Source organism: Narcine bancroftii, chromosome 9, assembly GCF_036971445.1.
Source record: "Narcine bancroftii isolate sNarBan1 chromosome 9, sNarBan1.hap1, whole genome shotgun sequence".
NCBI lineage: Eukaryota > Metazoa > Chordata > Chondrichthyes > Torpediniformes > Narcinidae > Narcine > Narcine bancroftii.
In genome coordinates this window covers 46,040,292-46,067,867 of record NC_091477.1, presented here as the reverse complement: position 1 = coordinate 46,067,867, position 27,576 = coordinate 46,040,292, and the positions used below count along the sequence as shown (strand labels likewise).

Here is a 27,576-nt window from a genome sequence, read left to right as displayed (position 1 = left end):
ATTGCAGTGCACTTTCAACAAGTAAATGGTCAAAATTCAAGTCCACAAAAGTAGTTTGGGAGATGAGTTCAGATATTCAGGCCAATTTTCTGGGGCAATTTCCCACCAGGGAAGTTACAATTATTATTTGAATTGTTATTTTAGCCCTTAACAGAGTTCATTAGAATTTCACATCTCTGGATTCTCTGAGGAAAAATGATTATCATTTGGTAAAATTATACATTCAGTTCAAGTAGGACATAATTCAATTAGAAACTAGTATTTTGAACTTGCATAAGCTTACTTCTGAGGGTTGAATTAGCAAAGGTGGTTATAGAAATTGAATTCAAAGGCTGGGCAAAAGGAGTCAGGAATTAGAAGCATATTATCTAAAATTGTTGATGGGTGAATTAGATAAGGGATGAGGGGTTTGCTTTCACCTCGAAGTTTGGATTGGAAAGGCAAAGAGTCTGTACTTACAGAGCTCTGAATTCCTGGGATGGAGACCCAATTCCTAGAAGGCATGGTAGACTAGAAAGTTCTTTGGCCTGCAAAGGTTGTATGGATTCTTTCTACATTATGTGTTTTTGTGATGCTCTGACCATTAAGCTTGTGGAAATTCTGGAATCCATTATTAAAAGCTGAGAAGTGCAGCATTTATAAAATTGGACTGAGTCAACATGGTTTAATAAGAGAGTAGTTGTAGATAAATTTACATCTCTGATGAATGCACCATCTTCTATGGCAAGTGTGATTAGGAATAAAATATTAACACAATATGCAGTTTGGTTACAACATTATAAGAATATGTATAAATGGCTCCTTTTAAAGTTTGAAATTTACTCCTGTGTTACATTGCCCTAGCCACTATTAAATTATATTGATATATTTGATGAATATTTTAGAAAAGGTAAATCAGTAAATGAGTGGCTTTGGTTCACCGGTTCATGGAAAGTAGAAAGCTACCATTGTTTGTCCTTATTGCTTATTATTATTTGGAGCATTATGATCAGTTTTGGATTCCTTGCTGTAGGAAATAGGGTGCAGAGAAGATTTACAAGGATGTTGCCAGGATTGTAGGGAGAGGTTGAGCAGGCTGGGGCTTTATTCCTTGAAGGACTGATCTCAGAGAGAGATGTATAAAACCATGTGAGGAGTAGATCGGGTGAGCACAGTCTTTTGCCCAGAGTAGGGGAATCGGTAACCAGGGATTGTAGATTTAAGGTGAGTGGGGAAAGAATTAACAGAGGATGGTGGGTGTATGGAATGGGATACCGGAGGAGGTATTTGAGGCAGGTACAAGTGCAATATTTGAGAAATCTGTGTCATTGATGCAACAGCCTCTGGATTTACCCAGTAATGCCACAGGACATGCAAAATGCCACCATACCTCAGGTTCCTACATCATTACTGTTGCAATGGTAAAGAAAAATCTGGACAAATACATGGTAAGGGTAAGTTTAGAGCAGTGGTTCCCAACCTTTTTTATGCCCCGCACCCCTAAAAGTTTTTAATATGTTCTCGCACCCCTTAAAGTAATAATTTATTTAGGAATAAAGATGAAGGTCCCAAAACAAATTTGTATAATCAATTTTTAATAATATATAAACAAAAATGAAACATATGGAAAATAAAAAATATTACAAATTAAAAGTTGCATAAACCCTACAAAAAAATTAAATTTTCATCCATGCATGAAATTTCCTTTTAAAAAAATTAAAGAACTAATGTTCAAATGTTCATAAGACAATTTCAATTTAATGACTCTTTTGTTCCTGTTTATTGCTTAAGAGTTTTTCAAAATGTGGCGCTTTGTTGCTGATACCAATCCGCATGTCTGCCTGTGCACCCAAGTGATTTCTAGATTTTGTCTTGATTGACAAAAGGACACTAAATCCAGACTTACATAAGTATGTCGTCGCGAATGGGATGAGCACAGTTAGTGCTTTTTCACAAAGTCTTGGAAACATATCCATTGCCGAACACCAATATTTTTCCAAAGTTTTGCTTTCAAACTGCATTTCAAGAACACGATTTGTGCGCAGTTCAATAAGATCTTCCTTCAGCTCTTCATCATCCAACAAATTATCCAAATTGAAGGAGTATGGATTTATTAAAAAAACTGAAATGTTATCTCGTACCCCATCCCTGGTTAGGAAACCCTGGTTTAGAGGGATGTGGTCCAAACACAGGCTGGTGAGACTAAGTGTGGGGGAAATATTTTGGTCAGCAAGGGCAAATTGGGCCAAAGGTCCTGTTTCCATTCTGTAAGATTATGTACAGAGATACGGTGAAAGACTTTGTTTTGCATGCAACTGGGCAGGTTAACCGAGTCTTAAATGCAACAGGTAGTGGAAAATGAAATAAAAGTGGTGGTGAAAAAAAACTTCAGTTAAAAACATTACAAGGTCAGCATCATTTTACTGATGCACAATACAAGTGCAGCTAAGCCATTTAGTCAAAGTATCACCTTGCCTTTTATTGCCAAGGTCTAGAGTCAAAAATTAAAAATCCTGAATATGTACAGGACTTTGTCACCACATCTGAAATACTCTGTGTAGCTTTTCATCAGATACAGCAAAGAAAATTCCTTGAAACCATGCGAACTATAATAATTGTGCCATTCAGCCCATCAAGTCTGCACTGCCATTCCATCATGGCTGATTTACTTCCCTTTTTAACCCCATTCTCCTGCCTTCTTCCTGTAATCCTTAGATTCCCTCCCTAATCAAGAACTTAATAAGATTAGATGCACTAAATCGATTCCTGGTGGGAGTATTGTCTTCTTTGAAGAGATTAAATTAGATTTTTTAAAATGGTGGAATAAAACCCTGAGAAAGATTGCAAGATCACATGCTGAGGCTATCTCCTCAGTCTTGAGAAACTGGAACTGGGCCATACATCCAAAACAGTCTGAGATGAGGAGAAATGTCCAAGCAGAGGGTTGTGATTCTGTAATTCTCATTTTCAGAGTGCCCTTCGTGCTCTGGTATTGAGAATGTTCAAGACCAGTCAGTTTTAGTTGAGTAGAGAATGAATGTTTTTTGTGATCCTCTGATGTGGAGATTGGTTGACTTTATGGCTATTAGGTGAATCAAGGGATGGGGTGAAAAATTGGATGTGCTTGAAATACTTTTGTTGAAGCTAGAATGGGCTTGATGGGCTTAACATCTCCCTCCATTTAAAAGGCCCTCCTCGCATTGACTACAGAGTGGATCTTGGCAGAGGTGCTGGGAATCACTTGTGCTATTCCTGACTGGATGTGCAGGAATTTAGGAAATGTTTACAATTACTGTCCGGTGGCTCTTAGCAAGTACCTTACACACACAAGGCCGGATAGATATATGGGGCAGCCTGTCAAATACTTTGGGTGTCCTTGAAGAATTTCCCAAGGAGGAGAAGCCAAAATAAGGTAAGGCCATTTGACCCTCAAACATGTTCTGCCAATCGATTAGATAATAATGAACCTAATGCCTTTACTGATTGAGTTAGATTTCAAAACCCTTAAAACTTCATTAAAATTAATAGAAGTGTTACATCGACTCTGAGCCTCAACTTCTTTTTGGGGATGTCCACCAGCCCTGCGTTAAGTGTTTTGTGGAATCATCCTTCGATTACACAGCTCCACCATTGAGGAACTAAATGACATTCCAGCTCAGATCATGGCTTAAATGTGAACTCGTCATTATTGGCTATCTGATGGTCCCTCCAGAACACTTAACACTGTGATGGAGAAGAGATGGGTGGTACTACAGCTTGAGTTATGAACACTATTTAACACCCTAAAAATTATTTCAGGGCAGGGGGGGGGAGGAGTTTAGTCCACTGGGTCTTTTGAGTTTCCAATTAATTGACATCAGTAAATTTTTCTTTTCACCAACAGAAATTAAATTAAATTTGTTGGCCAATTGTGGTCACTAATGTCAAACTTCTATGATGCTGAGGAAAGGGGCTGTTTCTCTGTTGTGTCAACCAAATACTGTTCATTATCCAAGTAAACATTATCCAGTGTGAAACAAAATATAAAAACGTAGCCTTTAGTTCATCAGGACTGCAACCTGTTCCATCAAGCTCCAGTTAGTACTCACCTATCCTTTCCTTAACACCTTTACACTGAGATCTGCCCATAATGGGATGAACTCACCTCTTTAATGTGCTGAATAATGAACATTGTGGATTGGTGGTTTCTATGTTAATATGTCAACATCTGCAACAGAAGTGAACCGTTGTCAGTTATGAGGCAAATTGACAAACTTTCAACATTAGACACAGTGAGCAGCGTTATTCATTCTCACACACACAAACACACACAACTCACTCTCACACACTTCACACACACTCCTCCTCCCCCCACAGACTCACACACTTCACACACACACACACACACACACACACACACACACACAGTCCTTCCCCTCACACACAGTCCCCACCCCACACACACACACACACACACACACACACACACACACACACACACACACACACACACACACACACACACACACACACGCAGATCAGGTTCCACAGTACCTACTGTGCTCTGTCAACTAGTGTTTCCATTATGAGACCTTGTTGTGGAAAAATTTACTTTCTGCAGGAAGCATGAAAATATTTCTCTAGAGCTTACCCATCTAATTTCCTGCCTCTATGTTTCGGAAGACAAATAACAATGTTAATACACATGGCTGTTAATTTCCACAGGATAAAAATAAACTATTGTTTTAGCTGGTTCATATAAAATAAAGTCAATGCGCATTATGTGGAGTATTATCACCTCCACCTTCCATAACCCTAACTTAACTCTGAAACCCTGAAAGGATTCCAATTCTTTCTCATTTCCTCCATCTCCATTGCATCTACTCCCAGGACAAGGTCCTCCCCCTATCAATTCTCACCTTTCCTCTCCTGTGCTCACCCATTCTTCCCTTTTCACCAGGTTTTCACCTGCTTTTTGCTCAGACCTTGAGGAAGGGTTCAGGCCTGAAACATCAGAAATAAATCTTTACCCCCTGTGGATTCTGTAAGACTGGCTGAGTTCCTCCAGTATCTCTGTTTCTTCCACTGGTGCTGTCTAACCCTCTGAGATCCTACAACAGAGTACGTTTGTATGGTCAAAGTTAACCTACGCTGCTTAATTTGCCAACATTATAAAATATGGGGACCTACAGTAGTTTTATGGCTGAACTTGACACCACTACTAAGGAAAGGTGGCACTGACCAAGAAGGAGAAGCTCCAGTGCATTGGGATAATGCACAGCAGGCCTTATGGGGAAAAATAGGCAGAAGAGGTGATTAGCTGCAGCTGTGGTGAGCCTACAGGCTAACATCAAGAATAATCTTGAAGTAATGCAACAAGAAACCGAATGGCTTCATGCAAATGACCAGGACCAATGAAAAGAATGTCTTATTGCACTAACTGCAGATGCTCTCTCATTCACCATGCTCACGAGCTTCACCTCAGCTGAGTTCTGTTTCAGGTCTCACTGCTCTCCAAACAAGGCAGCAACACTACCCAACCAGACTGCACCACACATTCCCAGGCGAGTGCAAGACCACTTGGAAGGGGACAGGCTGTCAGTTCAGTGCTGATTCTGCCTGTGGTGGACTGGGACCAGTGTTCTCAAATCTGCTCCTCCTCCTCACACCCAACCTCCTTCTCAACCCTCTCTTTACACTCTTGAATTATTCCTTTTAAATTGTTTTATTATTATCATGTAAACCAGGACGCAGTGAAAAACTTTGTTTTGCGTACCTTTTTTATGCCCCGCACCCCTAAAAGTTTTTAATATGTTCTCGCACCCCTTAAAGTAATAATTTATTTAAGAATAAAGATGAAGGTGACCAAAACAAATTTGTATAATCAATTTTTAATAATATATAAACAAAAATGAAACATATGGAAAATAAAAAATATTACAAATTAAAAGTTGCATAAACCCTACAAAAAAATTAAATTTTCATCCATGCATGAAATTTCCTTTTAAAAAAATTAAAGAACTAATGTTCAAATGTTCATAAGACAATTTCAATTTAATGACTCTTTTGTTCCTGTTTATTGCTTAAGAGTTTTTCAAAATGTGGCGCTTTGTTGCTGATACCAATCCGCATGTCTGCCTGTGCACCCAAGTGATTTCTAGATTTTGTCTTGATTGACAAAAGGACACTAAATCCAGACTTACATAAGTATGTCGTCGCGAATGGGATGAGCAAAGTTAGTGCTTTTTCACAAAGTCTTGGAAACATATCCATTGCCGAACACCAATATTTTTCCAAAGTTTTGCTTTCAAACTGCATTTCAAGAACACGATTTGTGCGCAGTTCAATAAGATCTTCCTTCAACTCTTCATCATCCAACAAATTATCCAAATTGAAGGAGTATGGATTTATAAAAAAACTGAAATGTTATCTCTCACCCCCTGGAATGCTATCTCGCACCCCTGGTTGGGAAACCCTGCTTTAGAGCAATGGGCAGGGGTGGTGCAGGGCGCTGTTACAGCGCCAGCGACTGAGATTCAAATCCACTGCTGTCTGTAGGGAGTTTGTACATTCTCCCGTGTCAGCATGGGTTTCCTCCAGGTTCTCTGGTTTCATCCCAGGTTCCAAAGACGTCCAGGGTTAGTAGGTTAATTTGTCACGGGTGTATTTGGGCAGCGCAGTTTCATTGGCTGGAAGGGTCTGTTACGGTGCTATGTCTTTGAATTAAAATTAAAAGTACAGAATATAATGTTACAGATTGTTGTGGAGAAAAGTGAATTTTAAACAGTGCAAGGCCTGCATTGAGGTGATTTTGTGAGAACCAGAGATTTTCCTTTGTGTTGGCAGTTCATGTAAGAATCTGATGACAGAGGGAAAGAAACTGACCTTGAATCTGGTGGTGTATATTTACAAACCCTGTATCTTCTGCCTGATAGGAGAGGGGAGGGTCAAGTGTGACTGGGGTTAGGTGGATCTTTTATTGTTCTGACTGCTTGCCTGAAGCAGTGGCAAGTGTAGACAGAGTCGATGGAGGGAAAGTTTGGGTATGACGAGGAGGAGGTTGTCTTGTGTGCTGGGCTGAGCTGCATTCAAAACTTTCTGCTATTTCTTGTGGTCTTAGAACATTTCCTGTACTGAGCTGTGATACTTCTGGACAGGATACTTTTGATGATGCAGCCATAAACATTGATAAGAGAAATTGGGGACATCTCAGCCTTCTGAGAGAGGTGTTGTCATGCTCTCTTGGTTGTAATGTCAAAGCAAAATCTCCAGATGGAATCAGTATGAACTATTTATTACACCATCATTACCTGTCCTACTGTACTTCATTCCACCCCAGTCCTGCCACACTGCAACAATGACATTTTCTGCCATCCGGACAAAACCTAAGACCAAAGTTTACACACTGACATGTCTGTCCATGGCTTCATGCACTGCCAAACCCATAAATTGGATGAACAATGCCTTATGTTCCATCTGAGTTCTCTCCAATCAAACAGCATCAATTTCCAATAGTCCCCTCCCTTAGTCTCTCTTACTTCCAGCTCCCATCTTCTTCCCTCTCCTACTAGAGAGCCCTCTGCCCTGTCCCTTTATAACTTCACAGCTACTCTCCCACCTGTATCCACATTACCTCTTAACGTTTTAGCCTGTGTTCCTCCCCTTTCTTCTTCCTCCTTTCTCTTCTCCTCCTTAGCCCCCCCCCCCACTTTTTTATTCAGATGTCTTCTTGTTTTTCCCACGTCCCAACAAAGGGCTCAGGTCCAAAATTTCCATTTTATTGTCAGAGTACATACATAGCATCACATACAACCCTGAGATTCTCTTGCATACAAGGCAGAATCACCACTTATTGGTAAAGAAAAAAACAACATACATACATATGTAAACAAATAAAGAAATATAAACAAACTGACTCTGTAATACTGTACAGAGAGAATTAAAGACATCAAAAGTAATAGGTCCTTAAAAGAGTCCCTGATTGAGTTTGTCGTTGAGGTGTATGATGGTGGAGGGGTAGCAGCTGTTCCTAAACCTGGTGGTGTGAGTCTTGTAACACCTATACCACTTTCATGATAGTAGCAGCGAGAACTGAGCATTTGTGTGGTGTGGATCCTTGATGCTGGCTGCCTTTTTTTCCTATGAATGCTATGCGATGTGCTGAGTTTTTCCAGCTCTTTTGTATACTGCACAAGACCCCAGAATCTGTAAATGTTCTTCAACTGTAAAAGCTTCAGTTAAGATCTGACTCAATGTGCACATTACAAGAGGTTAACCAGGGGCTGGGAGAAGGTGACATTGTTGACATTTAAGGAAGTGCTTTGCAAAGGGCAGGATGATGTTCCAACTATGCATTAGTGTAGGTGTCACAAGGGATTAATGGTAGAGAGATTCTGTGCAAAATACATTTACGGTAAGTCATGGTGCTGAGGCTTCTACTCTTTCTCAACCGTGGGCCAAATCTGCCTGGAACAGCAACTGAGTGGAACCCATACTCAGAGGAGGAAGCCTTCCAAACCTCCTTGCTGATCTCTGCTGCTCTGCCATTTACTTGGCGTAAGCAGCATCCATTTCCTTGCGTCTGTATTGTTTGCGAGACCTTGCTGCAGCTGCCAGCTAAACATGCCACAAAAGGTTGGAGCCCATAATTACTAGCTTGGTTGGGTACTTTTAACAATGTAATTGCTAATGGAATCTCTCCTTTCCTGAAAGGCTGGAATTTAATTTGTTGAACCTCAATCCCACATAGAGAACTGATAGTAAAGGCTTTTTTAAAGGGTTTACTTCCCTCTGTATTTTCCCTCTATCTTAATCCAACCTTGTTCTGCATCTAATTTTACTCTGATTTTCTCTCTGTCTTGCTTTCCAATATTTTATTGAGTTTTTATGTTTTTTTGCATAAGTGCTCATATATATGTAATAACAAGAGTAAATGCATATTAACAAATACCTGTAAACAATCTTTGAAAGAGACAAAAAAAACCCAAAATATATATAAAACAAAAATTATTTGAATAATTTAACCTTTCCCTTGTGAAGTTATGATAAAACATACACATTCCATTAATGTGAAAGAAAGGACAACCAAACCATAAAATGGGATCCAATTGTCTTACAAATTCTGAAATAATTAAGAAAGGACCTCTTAAATTTAGAAAATTAGATTCATTACATTAGTAGAGCATCTATTTTTTTTCCCCCGAGTCAAGCATGCCATCACATCAGATAACTATTGAGTATGTGTAGGAGGGGCAGCATCCTTCCATCTCATAAGTTCAGCTCTTCTGGCAATAAGAAGATCAATATCTTGATCTTCTTCAACCTTTGAAGATGCAGGTTAAGGAGACAGGGCATAGGCACTGGTATCTACACAGACCTCTATGAATGTAGTTCATACTTTCCTCAAAGCTGAAATAATCTTGACTTGAATGATTCAGGACAATATCTAACAAACAGCATAAACCATTCCAATACCTCTCAGCCCCATCTCCTGTATTCTGCATCAGGGCCTACCCCTTCACCCTTCTGAGGATTACTCTGGGTATCTGATCGAGGTGATTCAATAGTCAATCCCCTACCAATCAAATCCACTTACCTCAATCTTATCTCTGCCTTTCATCATTTTATATATTTTTATAAGATCCTCTCTCAATCTTCTAAATTCCAGCGAGTACAGTCACAGACAACTCATTTTCTCTTGATAGGCCAATGCCTTCATCCCTGGAATCAACCTGATGAACCTCCTCTGCGACATCTCCAAGGCCAGTACATCCTTCCTCAATGAAGGAGAGCAGAAATGCACGCAATACTCCAGATGTGGTCTCACCAGTACTTTGTACCGTTGCAGCTCTTAAATTCAATCCCTCCAGTAACAAAAGTCAACATTCCATTTGCCTTCTTGATAGCCTGCTGCACCTGCAAACCAACCTTTTGCAATTCATGCACAAGCACTCCCAAGACCTCTGCACATGACTGTACTGCAATAGCTTGCCATTAAATTGTATTCTGATTTTCAGGTAAACAATGTCCATCTATCTCCACGCTCATTACATCCTCCAAGAACTCCAATGAATTTGTCATATAGGACCTGCCTTTGCTGAATCTATGTTGTGTCTGCCTGATGGATCTATTTTGCTCCAGGTGCCTTGCTATTTCTTCTTAAATGATAGCTACAAGCATTTTCCAAACTATAGATGTTAAACTAACTGGCCTATTGTTCCCTGCCTTTTACCTGTATCCTTTTTTGAATATTGGAGTTGCAGTTGCCGTTTTCCAATCCACCAGGACCTGCCCAGAGTCGAGAGAATTTTGGTAAATATCACCAAAGCCTTGACTTATAACTTCTGCCATTTCTTTCAGTACCTGCATTTCAGCAGGGGCCAGGGGATTTATCAATCTTTTTACCCCCCTTTATTATTCCTAATCTCTACCCAATGGACTCAACATTTTGCTCCGAAGTTTTATATCATCTTTCACTATTGCCCTGATCTCATCTTTAACTAAGAGCACTACTCCACCTCCCTTATGACCCGATATTCTTAGATATCTAATTCCCAATCGTCTCCAGCCTGCAACCACATTTCTATAATGGTCACTAAATCATACCCTCTTGTACTGATTTGTGCCACAAGTTCACTGACTTTGTTTCAGATAAAGTGCCTTTATACCCATTGTGCTTTTAAAATCCAGTCCTCTTTGCCTCTTTTGTACTTTTATCCCCTCTACTCTTAGTTTTCTCTTTTTTAACTTTTGCTTTCACTTTTTCCACACTTCTCTTTTACTTCATTCATCCCTCTCCAATGTGTTGAATGGCATGTCACTGAACCTACAAGGGAACATGCTGTCTTGGATCAGGTCCTGTGCAATTGAACAGGTAAAATTATTGATCTTATACTTGAGTGGAAAAGCAAATTGTGCAGAGGATAATTGTGTAAAGGCACAACATGATGGACTGAAGGTGTAATGAAAAGAAAATCAACAGTAGAATGTGGCCTGGGAACCGTGATTTCTGGCACATTTCCTGTTGGTTAGTGAGCATTTAGCTTCACTGTTGGATCTCGAGAGGAGATCAGTGGTGAAGAATGGATGAAAAGAAGCTGCAGTGGCTAATTCAGACCATCTAAACTCTCATTAGGCAGAGGACAGGCACTGAGTAATACCAGGGTAACAGCTATGAAAAAAAGCAGGCCTCTTGCGAACAGCAGGAAGCAGGAACTGACCCATATTTAATGTTCACTAATTCATTCCTGAATTACTGTCACAACAGGCATTCATTCTGAGGATTTTTAAAATGAACTGTTAGTCTTCATTCAAAGGAGTTGAAATTATATTTAAAAACATAAAAGAAACTGCACAATTATATCTACCATTTAAATGAATATGTGAAGAATTCATTAAACATTATAGACAGAGCAGCTGCTGTTTCAATTGTATAGAAATATGATATTTCAAAATTCAAATAATTGCTGGTTCTTCAATCACATGTATTTGAGATTATCACTCTTTGACAACGTGCTCCTCATCTTTTGACTGATGCCGATATATTGAACAGATTTGAGACTGAGATCCAGCCATATCTAACACTGAATGCCCAGAGCAGTGCCTGTACAAGGATCTCTACCTTTTCCAAGTGGAATGGAGTTGAGAGCTGATGGGATGTGAGAAAGCTTATTGTTTTAATGAGGATTTGGAAAGAGAAAGTTAAGGTTAAAAAATAAAAAATTGTGCTGGAAATCTGAAATGTAAGTGAAAAATGCTTGAAGCACTCAGAAGTTCAGGCAGCATGTGTGAAAGAGAAAACAGTTTCATGCTCTGCATTTGGGATCCTTCATCAGAACTGAGAAAGTAAGAAAACAATTTAGTCTAATTAGCAGAGAAGTTGAGGGAGAGGATGAGTATCAAAGGAAATATCTCTGATGGGGTGAGGCTGCGAGGTGACATCAGGGGCAACACTGAGGGAGTTCCAAGTTCTACAACTGGTCAACATTGAGGGAGGTACCAGACCAACATCTGGGCCAGACTGAGGGAGCTCCCAGACCGCCAGTGGGGCAGCACTGAGGGAGGTCCCGGACTAACATTGGGGAAGGACTGAGGAAGCTCTGAGACCAACACTGGGGCAGGACAGAGGGAGTTCCCAGACCAACATCAGGGGAGAACTAATGAACTATCTGTTGTAATGTGTTGCTAAAGGCAAAGCTGTAGGATGTTCCAAGAATGACCTACACAAAAAAAAGAAAGGGAAATAAAGCAAATCTTGCAAAATTGATGATGGCCTACTCAGATAGAAGTCAAAGTTGGCAAATTCAACATTGAGTCCTGCAGACTGAAAAGTGCCCACAGAGAGGTTGCATTCATGAAGATGTATTCAGCCCTAATTGTAATATTGTAGGAGACAACAGATAGGTCAAATTAGGAATGAGATGGAGAATTAAAATGGCAAAAGGAAGATCAGGGTTGCCTAGGGATGCATTTTTTTGTTTCTTTAATGTGAATTAAAAAGAGATATAAATACAAAAAAAAATAACATAAGAAATATTCACAGTTAACCTCTGCAAAAAAGAAGTGAATTAGCATTCTTGCAGACAGTCCTTTTGAGTTGTTGGAGCACCTCTGGAGCTGTAGTGGAGCAGAGGAATGTAGGAGTACAGGTACATAGTACCTTGATAGGGTGGTCAGAAGGCCTTTTGGCACATTGGCCTTCATCAGTCATAGTATTAAATATAGAAGTTGGGAGATCATGTTGCAGTTGTATAAGATGTTGGTGAGGCTCCATTTGCAGTATTGTGTTCAGTTTTGGTCATCATGCTATCGGAAAGGTGTCAAACTGGAGATGGTGCAGAGAAGATTGATGAAGATGTTGCCGGGACTCGGGCCTGAGCTCTTGGGAGAGGTTGAGCAGGCTAGGGTTTTATTCCTTGGAGTAGAGGAGGATGAGGGGTGATCTCATAGAAGTGTACAAAATCATAAGATTGGGTGAAAGCAGAGAATCTTTTGCCTGGAATACGAGAACTAGTAACCAGAGGACACAGGTCTAAGATGAGGGGGGAGTGACTTAACAGGAACCTGGTGGGGAGAGGGGGACGGGGTAACATTTTTTACACAGAGTGGTGGATGTATGGATTGAGCTGGAGCAGGTGGTTGAGGCAGGTATTTTTGAAATGTTTAAGAAACATTTGGACTGAGGCATGCATAGGATGGGTTTAGTGGGATATGAGCCAAATGCAGGCAGGTGGGATTAGTGTGGGTGGGACAGTTTGGTTGGCATGGGCATTGTTGGGCCAAAGGGCTATATGACTATAACTCTGTCTTGTTCATTGAACTTTAGATCTTTGGTTAAGTCAGATGTGGGATATAAGTGACATTATTCTGCTTCCAAAGATGAGCAAATTGAGAAGGCTCAGGGAAATAAGAAGGCATAACAAAGGAAACAATGTAGAACAGATGGAAGCTATGATATTTAGGAAGTTTGGCATTTTTTTTCAGTTCTGTTGAAACTTCACTCAGAAAATGAATATTAAATGTGCTGAACAATCTCCACTTGGTTAATGATTATTCCTCAATTCAGATTTATCATTTCATACTTTCCAGTTTTATTGTTTGCTGTCTGTAACACTTTGTTTAAATTGTCTACTATGCATCCTGATTTCACATTCACTACACTTTTGAATGTATTTCACTGGTTATGAAGTTGCTATAGCCATGTAACCTTATATTAACAGAGTAGAATGTACCTAATCAAAGAGAAAGAACAAAAAAAGGAATTATTAGTTGTCGCCAAAACACTTGGTGAAAGAAATTGATTTAATGAATGCCTCAAAGAAGCAGAATAAAGTGAAATGAGGTTTAACGTAATAAGGCATGGGGTCCAAGGAACCTTACCTGCTTGGATTTGGAATTGGCAGATGAAACATGGAGGTTAGTGACTAGTGGAGTTCTGCAGGAATCTGTTCTGGGACACACACACCCCCCCCCCCCGCTCTTTGTGATTTTAATATCTATGACTTTAATGAAGAAATGGAGGGGTGGGTTAGAGTTTGCAGATGATACAAAGGTTGGAGGTGTAGAGGATAGTGTAGAAAGTTGTAGGTTACAACAGGATATAGATAGGATGGAGAGTTGGGCAAAGAAGTGACAGGTGGACTTCAATCCAGATAAGTGTGAAGTGATGCACTTTGGATTTAATTGATGTGTAAGTTGATAGGGTGGTTAAGTAGAGGTTTAGTGCGCTGGCCTTCAATAATCAGGGGATTGAGTTCAAGTACAGTGAGGTAATATTGCAGCTTATTAAAACACTGGTTAAACTACACTTGGAGTATTGTGTTCAGTTTTGGTCACCTTGTTGAAGGAAGGATGGATGAAAGAAAAATAGAGGGTTATGAGTTAGTGAGTTTTTAGTACCATTTTATAAGGAATATATGGGTCAGCACAACATTGAGGGCTGAAGGGTCTGAACTGTGCTGTATTGATGTTGATGCTTTGGAAAGGGTACAGAAGAGATGAACCAGGATATGTCCTGGATTGGAGAATATGTCTTATGAAAGAAGGTTAACAAAGCTAGGACTTTTCTCTTTGGAGCAACAAAGGATGAGAGGTGACTTAATAAAGGTATACAAGATTATGAGGGTCTAAGAGTGGACAGCCAACTTCTTTTCCTTGGGTGACAATAGCAAATACTAGAGGACATGTGTCTAAGGTGAGTGGAGGAAAATTTAGGGGAGATGTCAGAGGTAAGATTTCACACAGAGAGTGGTGAGTGCCTGGAATGCAATGCCAGGGTGGTAGGGAAGGCTGGTACAACAGGGGCATTCAAAAAAATCTTAGATAGGCACATGAATGTGAGAAAAATAGAGGGTTATGGAGGCGTGGTAGAGAAAGATTAGATTATTGTGGAGCAGGTTTACATACAGTGCCCTCCATAATGTTTGGGACAGACATTTCTTTTCCTTTATTTGTCCCTGTGCTCGGCAATTTTAAATTTGTAATCAAACAATTCACGTGATTAAAGTGCACATTCCAGATTTTATTCAAGGTTATTTGTATACATTTTAGTCTAACCAGGTAGAAATTACAGGACTTTTTGTACATAATTCCCCATTTCAGGGCACCATAACATTGGGACATTGGATTCACAGGTGTGTGGGATTATTCGGGTATGTTTAATTTCTTCATTGGTGCAAGTATAAGAAAACTAGACTTGCTTCTAAGCTTTTGATCACCTTCGGAGTCTGTAGTTGCCATTTTTCAACATGAGCCTCAAAGTTGTGCCAATGAAAGGCAAGTAAGCCATTATATGGCTGAAAAACAAGAATAAAACAGTAAGAGACCACCCAAACCTTAGGATTACCAAAATGAACTGTTTGGAACCTCATTAAAAAGAAAGAATGTACTGGTGAGCTCGAGAATCACAGAGGACCTGCCTCTTTAGGAGGCAGGTGTGGATGCGTCAATGACTACTGTCTACAGAAAACTTCATGAACAGAAACACAAAAGCTAAACTGCAAGATGAAAACCACTAGTTAGCCACAGAAACAGGACGGCCAGATTACAGTTTGCCAAGAAGTATTTAAAAGAGCCTACAGAATTCTGGAGAGAGCTCTTGTGAACTAATGAGACGAAGATTAACCCCTATCAGAGTGATGGCAAGAGCAAAATGTGGAGGCGAAAAGGAACTGCCCAAGATCCAAAGCATACCACGTCATCTGTGAAACATGGATGTGTGTGTGTTACGGCCTGGGCATGTATGGCTGCCACAGGTACTGTGTACTTAACTTCAGTAATGATGTAACTACCAATGGCATTAGCAAAATGAATTCTGAGGTGTGTAGAAATATTCTATCTGCTCAAGTTCAAGAAAATGCCTCCAAACTCATTGTGATGTCTAGGAATCACAGACTTTAAGCAGTGATTGTAGGGACATGCAACGAAGTACTAAACATGACTACTTTACTACTTTAATATGTCCTGGTGCCTTGAAATCAGGGGACTATGTATAAAAAGTGCTGTAATTTCTACATGGATAAACTAAAATATACAAAAATACCCTTTAATAAAATTTGAAATATGCACTTTAATCACACATGAATTAATAATTACAAATTTAAAACTGTGGAGCATAAGGACAAATAAAGGAAAAAAATGTTTCTATCTCCCAAACATTATGGAGGGCATTGTAGGTTGGCACAATATTGTGGGCTGAAGGGCCTGGACTGTGCTATAATGTTCCATATTCTGAAAGATATAAGGAGGGAAATCCAGAGTTGGGGATCAAGGCAGCTGATAAGTTGGAGAAGCAGCAGTGGCTAGAATTTCAAGAAAGCTGTAAGGCCTGAGGGAGTTACAGTGTGACATAATATTTGAGATGGGTAACCTAAAACTAAGATAGCTGGCCCAAGGAGCGCCAGATGACACATGGATAAGGGCAGGAATATTTTGTTATTTTGGCTCAGGAAATTGCTTCAGGAAACTGTTATACAAAATCTGTCTCGGAAGAAATAGAGATCTGGACATCAGATCATGACTCATTTGCAAGAAAGTCTTTAAGGCTTCCTTAATAGTTGAGATCGAAAGGCTGGAAATTATAATCTGCTTTCAGCAGTATATTTTAATAGAAGCTGGATTTGCTTGTGCCATTTAATAGAGAAGGAGCAAAAGAAAGTGTTGTCATAACTTACAATATATTTAATTTTTTTTCAATTCCTCTTGCTTCACACATTGATAATCGTCTGAAGGACCAACACCTCCAACAACATCTAGACTCGGTGCAGAAGGAATTCATTGTATTTAACAGAGAGAGGTAAGCAAGCTGGTCAGATGGTTCTGTGTGCAGTGCTATGGTTTGATCGTGCTTTTATGTATCTAATGTTAAAATCTGCCATGCAATATTTTCAAATACTCAGAATTAAGTTCTAATACATTGGTTATGCTCATACATGCTTGGATTATGTCTTCAGTGATATAAAAACAAGTTCTTGCTCTTATTTTTATTCCTCTGTTTCTATATTCATCCCTTTTGAATGGCACAGGGAGAAATGTTGACTTCCTACTCCTTTCCAAGGATGGTGCTTGTTCCGATAAGTTCCTCCAACACTTTTATGTCTCATTCCAGTTCTCCAGCATCTGCAGTCTCCTTGTCTAACCTTTTGCATTCATAAGCACTGATCTCTGAACATTGGTGAACCCTCTCTCGGTTATCAAGCTGCCTGCTGTGCTTCCATGGGAATTCCTTTACACATGACGTCCCAGCTTGTGACTACATGCCATACTGTGTATTTAACTCCCATTTAGTCTCCAATGTCATTACTATTGTGGTTTCAGAACCCTAGCAGAAAGGAGACATCTACCATTTGTACAGGGAAAAACATTTGTCCGAGAGAAAGAGTAGAGTTAGACTTTAAGGGTTTTAAAGCAGAAGTCTGCAGATGCTGGGTTGAGTGCAACCAAAAGTTGCTTTGGGCCTCAAACCCACACCTTACTAAAGGGCCAACTGCCAACTTCGTCTGCATGCCTTCGTCATCCTTCCCCAACTGTTTCTGACCAACCTGGCATACAAGGTGATTCCCTGCCCCTGCCTTCTCTCAGAGCCATGCCCTCCTGCTGTGATCCTTCCTAAGGCCAGGAACCTCAACATGGGAGAGCAAGAAGATGGTGAAAAGACAAAGCCACACCATCCCCCAGTTCAACACTCACCACCACCATGATACATTGTACCAGCATGCGATGACCATAGGAGGGTGCTGCCACAAGCACCAGGACAGGCAAGGCCATGGGAGACCAGAATGTTTTTTTTTAAGATTGCAATGTCAGGGAAATCTCTGAAAAAATTAACATAATTACTGCCCGTGTGTTCGTTCACACTGGGCACCTTTTTAGACTGCAAGTTGGAGGCGCAGTAGAGTGGATGAGCGTCAACGAATTTTTTCCGGTACGATTTACACTGCAGGCTTCCTCCAAAAGGTTGTAGGGGTCCTGCAGGATAAATTGACTCATGCACATACCTTTTCAGACTGCCTGTGTAACGGCAAAATTCCTTGACTGTGCTGTTACATATGTGCCTGCAGTCTAAAAACCACAATGGACTCAGGAAATGGGCAGATTGAATTGTCAATTGTCATGTACTGAGATCCAGGGAAAGGCTCAGCTTCTGTGTCAGCCAGGCAAATTAATGGATACTTAAGGGCAGCAGGTGGTGAAATAATAAAACAAAAATGCAGAGTTAGTGTTACAGTAAATGAGTGCAGGTGTGTGTAACAGAAGGTCAAACAGTGCAGGATGTAATGTTGTGGTCAGTCATAGAGTGCAGGATGTAGTGTTGCAGTAGGTCATAGAGTTCAGGGTGTAGTGTTACAGCAAGTCAAAGTGTAGGGTGCAGTGTTGCAGTCAGTGAAAGAATGCAGGGTGTAGTGTTGTGAGAGTGCAGTGTAGCATTAGGTCAAAGAGTGCAGGACATAGTGTTGCAGAAGGTCAAGATTATAGGGGGTAGTGCAGGGTGTAGAGAAAACTTGCAGCTAAAAGGTTATAAAATTCTGATCCCTAGATGGGTAGATCGACTGAGTCTTTCTCCCAGGGTGGAAATGTCAAATGAAGGAGGGCTTAGCGTTAAGGTAAGAGGGGAATTTTTTTCTTAATCAAGTGCCTTGAAAGGGCTGCCAGAAGTAGTGGAAGCACATACAATAGTAGAGTGTAAAGGCATTTAGTCAGGAACATCAACAGGCAGGGAATGGAGGAATATGGACCATGTCTGAGCAGGTGGGATTAGTTTATTAGGTGGGTGACACAAACACTCTAAGCCATAGGATCCATTCCTAAGCTCTACATAAAGAATTGCATCCATTTCTGGACACTGCACTTCAAGATAGATGTAAAGTCTTTCAAGTTGATGTGGAAGAGATTTATTAAAATAATTCCAGTAATGAAGGGCCTGAGCATTGTATATGCATTGAAGAAGTTAGACTTCTCCTTAGAGCAAGGACACCTGACAGTACTATTTAAGATCACAAAGTTTATGGATGGGAGACAGAGAGAAACTGTCCCCTTTGGCAGAAGGGCCAAGAACCAGGTGACCCAGAATGAAGTCAAAAAAGGGACACAAGATGTACCTTTATGCAGCAAGTTCCCAGGTTGTGCAGTGCACTAACAAAGAAAGTAGTGGTGGCAGTTTCAATTGGAGTGTTTAAAAGGGAACTGAATAAGTATCTGAGGGAAAAGAACTGCAGGGTTATGAGGGGAAGAGTGGTACAAACTGGATCACTGATAAAGGGCAGGTACAGATTTGATAAGTCAAATGGCCTCCTTCCTTCATGTCAAAGTTATGCAGCACTCAGTAACCCACCTCTGATCGTGATCCCTACTGTGCCTGTGCTCAACTGTGCTCTTGTAAAATGTTGTCAAGATGGGGCCAATAGCCTTGCCTTCTGTACCTCCTTAGGAAGTGTAGGCGCTGCTGCGCCTTACAGGCTCATGAGGAGGTGTAATGGGTCCAGGAGAGGTTGTCGGTTATATCCACACCAAGGAACTTCATACTCTCCACTCTCTCCATCATGGAGCCCCACTGAACTGTGTACAGGGACCAGAACCACCATGCTGAGAATCAAAACAGTGCAGATGCTGAAAATCCAAATTAGTATAAAATTGGGCGGCAGAATACACATAGCGGTTGACACATCTAGCACTGTCTGTAAGATTTTCTATGTTCTCCCCATGACCGTTCTCTGGTTTCCTTCCACACCCAAAGGTGTAGGAGGTTAACTGATCACATGGGTGTATTTGGGCAGAACAGCCTGTGGCCATGCTGTATCTCTAATTTTTTTTTAAATGAAAGCAGAAAATGCTAGAAACACTCAGTAGGTCAGGCAGTATCTGTGGAGAGAGAAATGGTTAGTACTTCAGGTTCATGAGTCATTCTCCCACTATCTCTATGACCTCTCTAGTTTTCTCTCTTTCCCACTTCTGATGACGGGTCCCAGACCTGAAATGTTAACTGTTTCTCTTTGCATGGGTGCTACCAGACCTGTTCAGTGTTTCCAGCATTTTCTGTTTTTATCACAAGAAAGAAGGGATGAATGGTTCACATCGTTGAGCCACAAAAATGAAGAATAACCAAATCAGAGTTGCCCAGTTTATAAAGCAGCAGAAATGTTTTTGAATTTTATTTGGAGATACAGTGTGTTAACAGTCCAATCCACCCACGAGCCAGTGTCACCAAATCTGCAATTCCCCTATCCCCAAGAAGTGAATATGGAAATTTGAAAATGGCCGCTAATTACTTCATGGGGAAGGAAGTGAAATGAAATCATATTCATAATTATATTGAACGATAAGCAAGACTCAAAGATTTACTAACCTACCGTAGAGGGTGGCAAGTGTTGTGTCTTTATACAAGAAAGGCTGCAGGGGAAAGCCCTAGAACTATAGGCTGTAAGCCTAACAGTGGTTGGTAAGTTATTGGAGAGAGAGTGAGGGAGAAGATATCGATCCACTTGGATGGACAAGAACTGATTAGAAATAGCCAGCATGGTTTTGTAAGTGAGATGTTGTAATTCACAAATCTGACTAAGTTTTTGAAGATGTAACTGAGAAGGCTAACGAGGGCAGACCTATAGATGTGGTCTATATGGGTTTCAACAAGGCTTTTGATGTGGCTCTGCATGGTTGGCTGCTCTGGAAGGTTAGTTCACATGGGATCCAAGATCTGACAGCAGATTGGATGAAAAATTGACTTCATGGAAGAAAGTGGAGGGGGATAGTAGAAGGTGGTTTTTCAGGCTGAGGGACTGAGACTCGTGACGTGCCACAGGATTCGGTGCACATAGATCAGTGGTTCCCAACCTTTTAGTTTCCACTATGCCCTAAGTGTTCTGTGATAAGTAAGTGATTGCTTAAGGTGGTATGTGAGTAGGAAGGGAAGGTTGAGAATCACTGCTCTAGACCCAATTATTACTGAAATATTTTGCTTGAGAAAAATTGTCATTAGCCCATTTCCTTTGGAGTTATGAAACTGCACATAACGAATCAATTTGGAATGATTAAAACAGTGGTTCCCAACCTTTTTCTTTCCACCCACATACCACCTTAAGCAATCCCTTATTAATCACAGAACACTTATGGCATAGGGAATACTTAAAGTAGTATGTGAGTGGAAAGTAAAAGGTTGGGAACCACTGACATAGATTCCATGAGACTCTATGACTCGATGGCTCAGTGACTCTATTAATCTGTAACTCTTTAACTCTAGTACTCTATAATCTCTATGACTATAACTCTATGACAATGAATCCATGACTCTCCTGCATTCTACAACTGGTAAATGGCTTCTTAGAAACAAAAATGTATATAATTTCCTGTCAATGCTGAATGGCTCCTTCATGCCTTCAGTATGCACGAGAGCTCCTGACAAAGTCTCAGGCAGATGAATTAATCGTACCAACACTTTGCCTCAGAAAGATTGGGGTATTCTCTGATTGTTGTGTTTTCCAGGGGAATCTGTGAAAATGACTGACTACCCTGACCTCAAAACCAGGTGTCATTCTCAATGGAGTTGAACCATTTCAATGTGAAGCATGGAGCAGAATTCACTCACACTAACAGCCAGGGGGTTACTCAATTTGTGCAAAAGGCCAAGTTGACCTGGTTGAGTTGTACCAGCTGCAATTCATTTTAATTCTCTTTCATTAATGTGTTAGAATTTAACATTAATTTTAGTGCCACACAACTGCACAGTAACTGCTGCAACCCCTGTTCAATCAATCTTTTTATATAACTGAAGATGGCTGTGCCTTTTTGAAAAAAAAGACATGGAAAATCCCACTGCTCTAAATGTACACTACTTCAAAAACGTAATGGCCCATATATTAAATTGCAAGCATTGTCATTGCACTTAAATGAGGCTAAAATCCAGTATAAATCAGCATTAAAGTGGTTAACATGCAGAACATCACTAAAATGGGACTTTGCACAATTCCACACGTCTCCCACCACTTTGAGCAGTTGACCTGGGAAGATTGTTGATCTCACTACCAAGCATCCTTACCTCCCCACCACACTGCCCCGCCTCCACCAAAAAAGCAACAACAGCTCCAGCTGTCAAGAAGGAGAAGGGGATGCAGGAGAGAGGGATATGGTTCATGCAAAGTAATGGTCAATGCAATACACACCAGGGGAAAGATTCCATGTGCCAAGGGCCAGAGGAACAGCCAAGCCCACCATGGAGATACAGAAGGCAAACCGCCCTCTGAATCCACACCTATTTTTACATTAATCCAACCTTCACTCATCTTATTCTTTCTGTATTTTTACCAATTCACGCTTCTTCCCCCTACAGTTCCTACCTTTTACCTCTATGCTCGGGGCAATGCAGAGTAGTCCATCCACCCACCACGTCTTGGGATGTGGAAGGAAACTGCAGCACCCTGGGGTAAACCCATAGGTCACATGCAAACATCTCGCTGACCGGAGGTCAGGACGAATGCCCAGAGTGTTTGAGTGTCTGGGAATGCAAAAGGCGGCAGAGTGGCCATGGACTGAAGGTAAATATGTGAGGCGCTGCTTCCGGAAGGCAGCCAACATCATAAAGGATACCCTTCACCCTGGCTACAACCTCACTGCTACCTTCGGACTGAAGGTACATAAGCCTGAAGAGCAGCTCCTGTAAGTTCAAGAACAATTTCTTTCCAGCCATTATCAGGCCCTTGAACTTCCCCATACTGCCCCAACTCTAACTCTACTCTACTCCAGAACCACCAAAAGATCTGTCTGCATTATTGAGACAGATCATTATTTTTCTTCAGCCAACTACAACTGTAAATATTTATTTATCTGTCCTTTTATAATAATCTGTCTTGGAATGTTGTGATCATATAAGATAAACTACTGAGTTGGTGTATCTTATGTACCTGAGTGGCTGCAGCAGGTAAGAATTTCTGCATCTGTATGCTGTACTTCTGTGCATGACAATAAACTCACATCATTGCCATCTCGAATCCTAGTGCCACCTGATTCTCACACAAACTGGGTGAGCTCATCCCTCCCTGCAGACAGTGCCTGGGTGACCTTTGACACAGCAAGGTGCAAATGAAGGAAAGTTACCATTTGCCTGATGACAGGAAAACCCCTAAAGAAGTCTTCACAGATCTTGCTACACAGACGGAGTGATTGTGTTGCATGTCTGTAAGAGCCTCAGTGTCATTCTCATTGTACATCATATAGTTACAGAAAGATCTGGCACAGAAACAAGCCCTTCAGTCCATCAAGTCCACACTGACAGTCAACCACCCATTTTATACTAACCCTACAATAACACATGCCCAGCAAAGGGAAGCAGCTGTTTTTCTTGGTGTTTCTAAATATTTCCTTCATCCCCAACATGTCATGTGGACTGACACTTTTTTTTAACTAGTTACAGTATCAGTAAACAGTAGGTCAGGGATCTCGGGAAGCTCACGATAGATGGCTGATCCAGTCCCATTCAGTGCTGGTGCAGTGCATCAGTACTTCACCCATTATGTCATGCAGTACACAGTGCGTTATTCTGCTGCAGACACCAGCAATGTAAGGCAGTGTATTTCAGGCTAAAAGCTATAACTAGTGAACTGTTACATGGTCATTGGTAGGCCTCCTACTCTGGGGCAAGTCTTCAGACCTGTAAAAGATTTCACTTTCAGGTACGTGCATGTCTCTGCCCTCTCTTCTTCTGAGCTACTTTTGTTTTTCTCCTCTGATCCCATTTTTCCCCTTTTCCATTCCACCTCCTCTCCTCCCTACTTCTCTTTTGGTTCCACCTGGTCCAATTGGACCTTTGCCTCTTCCCTTATGACTTTGACTGTCATCGTTTCCATATTTCTGAATCCAAAACTGGTTGCCTTTGTTTCTAGTGACCACCCCTCAAGCTGTCACGACCCAACCCTGTACCACACATCTTCCTCTAACTGAATCCCAGATTTTTTTCTCTTCCCACTCTCTCTCTCCATTTGTCTGGCACCTGTCAATCATCTGCCTTCACCTCCCCATCTGTCCATTATCCTTCACCTCTCCTTGATTCACCCCCTCCCACTGCACTCATCGGCTTGATGAAGGGTTCTGATCCTAAACGTCAACCATTCCCTCTCTCCCATAGATGCTGCCTGTCCCACCAAGTTCCTCCAGTGGAGTGTTTTTTTTGTGCTCCAGATTCCAGCATCTGCAGTCTCTCATGTGTTGTCAGAATGTTTCTTCTTTCACCTTTTCAGTATGACTGCTGTGGTCATTTCAAACGCCGTCTGCTGATGAGTAACTTGTTTAGTTTCCATATATTGGATTTCATTATTTTTAACATTTTTAACTGCAAAGAAAGTGGCAGTTATCCCTGAGGACGAAGGGGTGGGGGTGGGCAGCAGTTATCCCTGAGGACGAAGGGGTGGGGGTGGGTCGTTGACGTGGTTCAGTAGCCGCTGCAACGTACTCCGTATTTCACAGTTGGCACTGTTGACGTCACTTTCCCTCAACTTCTAACAGTGCTTTACACCCCTGTTTATTTGTTTCAGACTCAAACGAAATCCCAATCAAGTGCAGGAAAATTGTCCGGACAGAGAAGAGGATAGGAAGGAAGAAGATGATGGGAAAAATAACAACCTGATAACGTCAACTGATCCCCAGCCATATTAGGCAGTGATGGGTGTGCGCCACCACTTGGGTCTTGCAAGCTGGTGAAGAGAGTAGATAGCACATCTTTTCATTGTACATAGTCATCTACACTAAGCAGTCATTGCAGAGCTGAAGTTGGGTCTTGACTGCACTGTGTAACAGCACTCAACAATAGTGTCTTGAAGGGTCCAGGTTTTATGTGACAGACAAAGGGGTGGGACAGGATGTGAAACTATTTGACTCAATGATTATAGATGAGGGGGTTTGGGAAGCAGCCAGAATTCCTGCTTTAGGTCCCTTGCTTCTCAGTATCTGATGGAAATCAGACAAGAGGGAAAGGGAATTACCCTCCCTGGTCACCTTTACATTGCCAACATTAACAGTCAGGCCAGACATTTAAAAGCTCCCAGCATTTCCATAATTGAAAGCTTAGGGATATAATGGAAAAGTTGTTGAAGAAGGATTTAGTCTTTCTTTTTGAACTGCACGTGATGAATAGCATTCATCAGGAGGTTGCCTAAGCAATATAAATTCCCACATCAAATGATAGAGTCATACAAAAGCAAAGCCTTCCAGCCCATCAAAGTTTTGTAATAGAATTAATCAAGCACCACTTAAAGAAATGAACCCTGATTGAAACAGTGGCCTTCCCCCATTACCAATTCAAAATGACAAGTCAGTGGAGATGACCAGTGAATTCATCCCAGAACAAGGAAAGCCTCAGAGGACTTAACCTATCCAAGCCAGCCAGACCTTGAATGTGCAGATGTGTTTAGCCACTGACTGCTACTGTTCAGGGGTTTGCCTGCTCTCTGTGGTAGATCCACACGTTTATCATTTTGAGTTAATGATTTTAGTCATTGCCGTGGAAAAGTGGGTTTCCGTGTTTCCCTTTTACACCTCCAACCTTCTCTTCTCCATGTTTTAATATTTTTGCCAGTGTGGAGATTAGGTTTTTTAAAAATATACAGTCCAGACTTTATAAAGTCTAATCTCATGATACTTTTCAGAACAATGTAACACTTTTGCACCAAAATTTTAAAAAAAAACGAACAAGATCTTGGAGCCAGTTTTCATCCAGCATGAAATGTTTCTGATGCATCTCATATGTTGAACAAAGACAGAATATGAAAATGACCATAGTTTGGACCCAGTGTCCCCTAACTAGACAAAGGTCTATGGCTGCTGGGCGATTTTTGTTGATGGTTAAACTTTGTCTGTCTGACTAATGGAAATTTCATGTAATATTAAATTTTCTATTTTATTACATGATAATAAAAGAATCTTGAGAAGATTGGGTGAATCCAGAGAGTATTTTGTCTAGAGAAGGGGAATCAATAACCAGAGGATGATTTCGGGTGCAGCATTTAAGGAAAAATGGAACTAATACATGGATAGGGTGGGTTTAAAGGGATGTGGGCCAAACACAGGCAGGTGGGACGATTGTGGGTGGGACATTTGGGTCTGCGTGGGGAAATTGGATGGTCAGTGGAGCTGTAAGGAAGGGTTGCTGACTGGAAATATTTCTCTGACCACAGAAGCAAGCTGACCAGCAGGATTCTTCCAGGGACGAGGGACAGAAGCCAGGATCAGTCAAGCCATGACCACTTTCTGGAGAAGCCACACTATTATTGTTGCCAGTTCTGGGAAATCCAGATGTGGGTCAGGACTGGTTTCAGTTACGGTGACTATGCCACAGCATATATCATCAAAAATAACAGATGTTAACTGAATGTTCCCTGAAAATGAGACATTGCATGTAATTGAAATTTCACATTTACAGTGCATTCCTTTGCAACATAGTATAGATAAGTTGAAAGGTTCAATGGTTCCTTTCAATATCATGTAATAATGTATTAAAAATGCTAAAATTCAACTTTTGTCTGCCGTAAGGCAAACAGAGTCGCCATGAATATTGCCCAGCAACCCTAACAACAGGAGGAAGTGAAGCAAAAGAGAGTCCCTTCAGAGACACTGAATGCCCATAAATTCGCCTCTGCAGCCGTATAGATCTCCAGTTCAAACCACCGGCAACCTAAACTCCAGTCCCAAACTTCTGATAATGATCAGGAAGCACTCAGTGCCAAGGTCCTTCAGGATCCCTTCTTGCCCTCAGCACCCTCTCGAATCACGTTTCCGATACCTGGTAATCTCCAGCAGCCCGCAGCCTGTATAAGCCTTTCAACTGCATCACCAACAGCCTGCAACCAGTGTGGGACCTTTAGCCACTGAGCACTTTGCTGGTCACCACCCTGTGGAGTCACCTCTTTCTCAACAGGAGGAGTTCTCCCTGTCTCTTCTGCCCTGTGCTAGACCATTGCTCCTCCAAGAGTCTGCAGCTCCTCATGGCACAATTCCTAGCACAGGTGCCGCCATCGTGGGCACAGACCCCAAAGTTGCAGGATTTTTAAAAAATACACTGTTGGCTCCTTTAACAGGCTGTTTAAACCCTGTACAGAGCTGTCGAAAGTACAACAGGGCATTAGGACCCTGCGGAGCAGCAGTGTGTCTCCGCTCTCCCGGGTCTGCACCAGTGACAGTGCTGCTGTTAGAGCAGCTCTGGCAGCGTCATCATTTATTTTATGCAGGGTGATTTCTTGCGCCCTCAGAGATGCTGCTCGACCCACTAAGTTCCTCTTGCAGGTATTGTTTTTGCTCCAGATTCCAGTTTCTGCAGTCTTTCCTGCAGATACTGTATGATGAGACATTGATGGCTCACAGTGATCTCTCTGCACTATTGTACATCACATTTCTTTTACCACTAGCCTGTATTTTGCCCTTATCCCTCTCTAAACCTTTCCTATCCTTCAGTTGTATGATGAACTGCTCTCTTGCTCCCTCTGGTGGAAGATTCAATAACTACCATAGAGAACCATACAGTGGCCAACAAGAGAGATCCATTCGTTTCTTTATTTATTGACAATACTGTAGAAGCTGATTCTGGCTTTGAAACCTGTGCTGCTCAAATACACCTAATTATCCTACCAACCCCATACATTTTGGAGA

General features: G+C 41.2%; 1 protein-coding gene across 6 annotated transcripts in view; it reads left to right on the top strand.

Moving 5' to 3' along the window:
* The window catches only part of LOC138743492 (serine/threonine-protein kinase 32B-like), a 177,055-nt gene that overhangs the window by 148,562 nt on the left and 917 nt on the right, over positions 1-27,576 (top strand). For 3 of the 6 annotated variants that reach the window (XM_069898961.1, XM_069898959.1, XM_069898962.1), the window contains exons 11-12: positions 16,686-16,750; positions 24,471-25,865. In XM_069898961.1, the coding sequence (XP_069755062.1) occupies positions 16,686-16,750; positions 24,471-24,591 (186 nt within the window). In that variant the 3' untranslated portion in view covers positions 24,592-25,865. Of the gene's footprint in view, positions 1-16,685; positions 16,751-24,470; positions 25,866-26,108; positions 26,262-27,576 lie in introns of those variants that run through there. The other 3 variants (XR_011344926.1, XM_069898960.1, XM_069898965.1) reach the window with 3 other exon arrangements.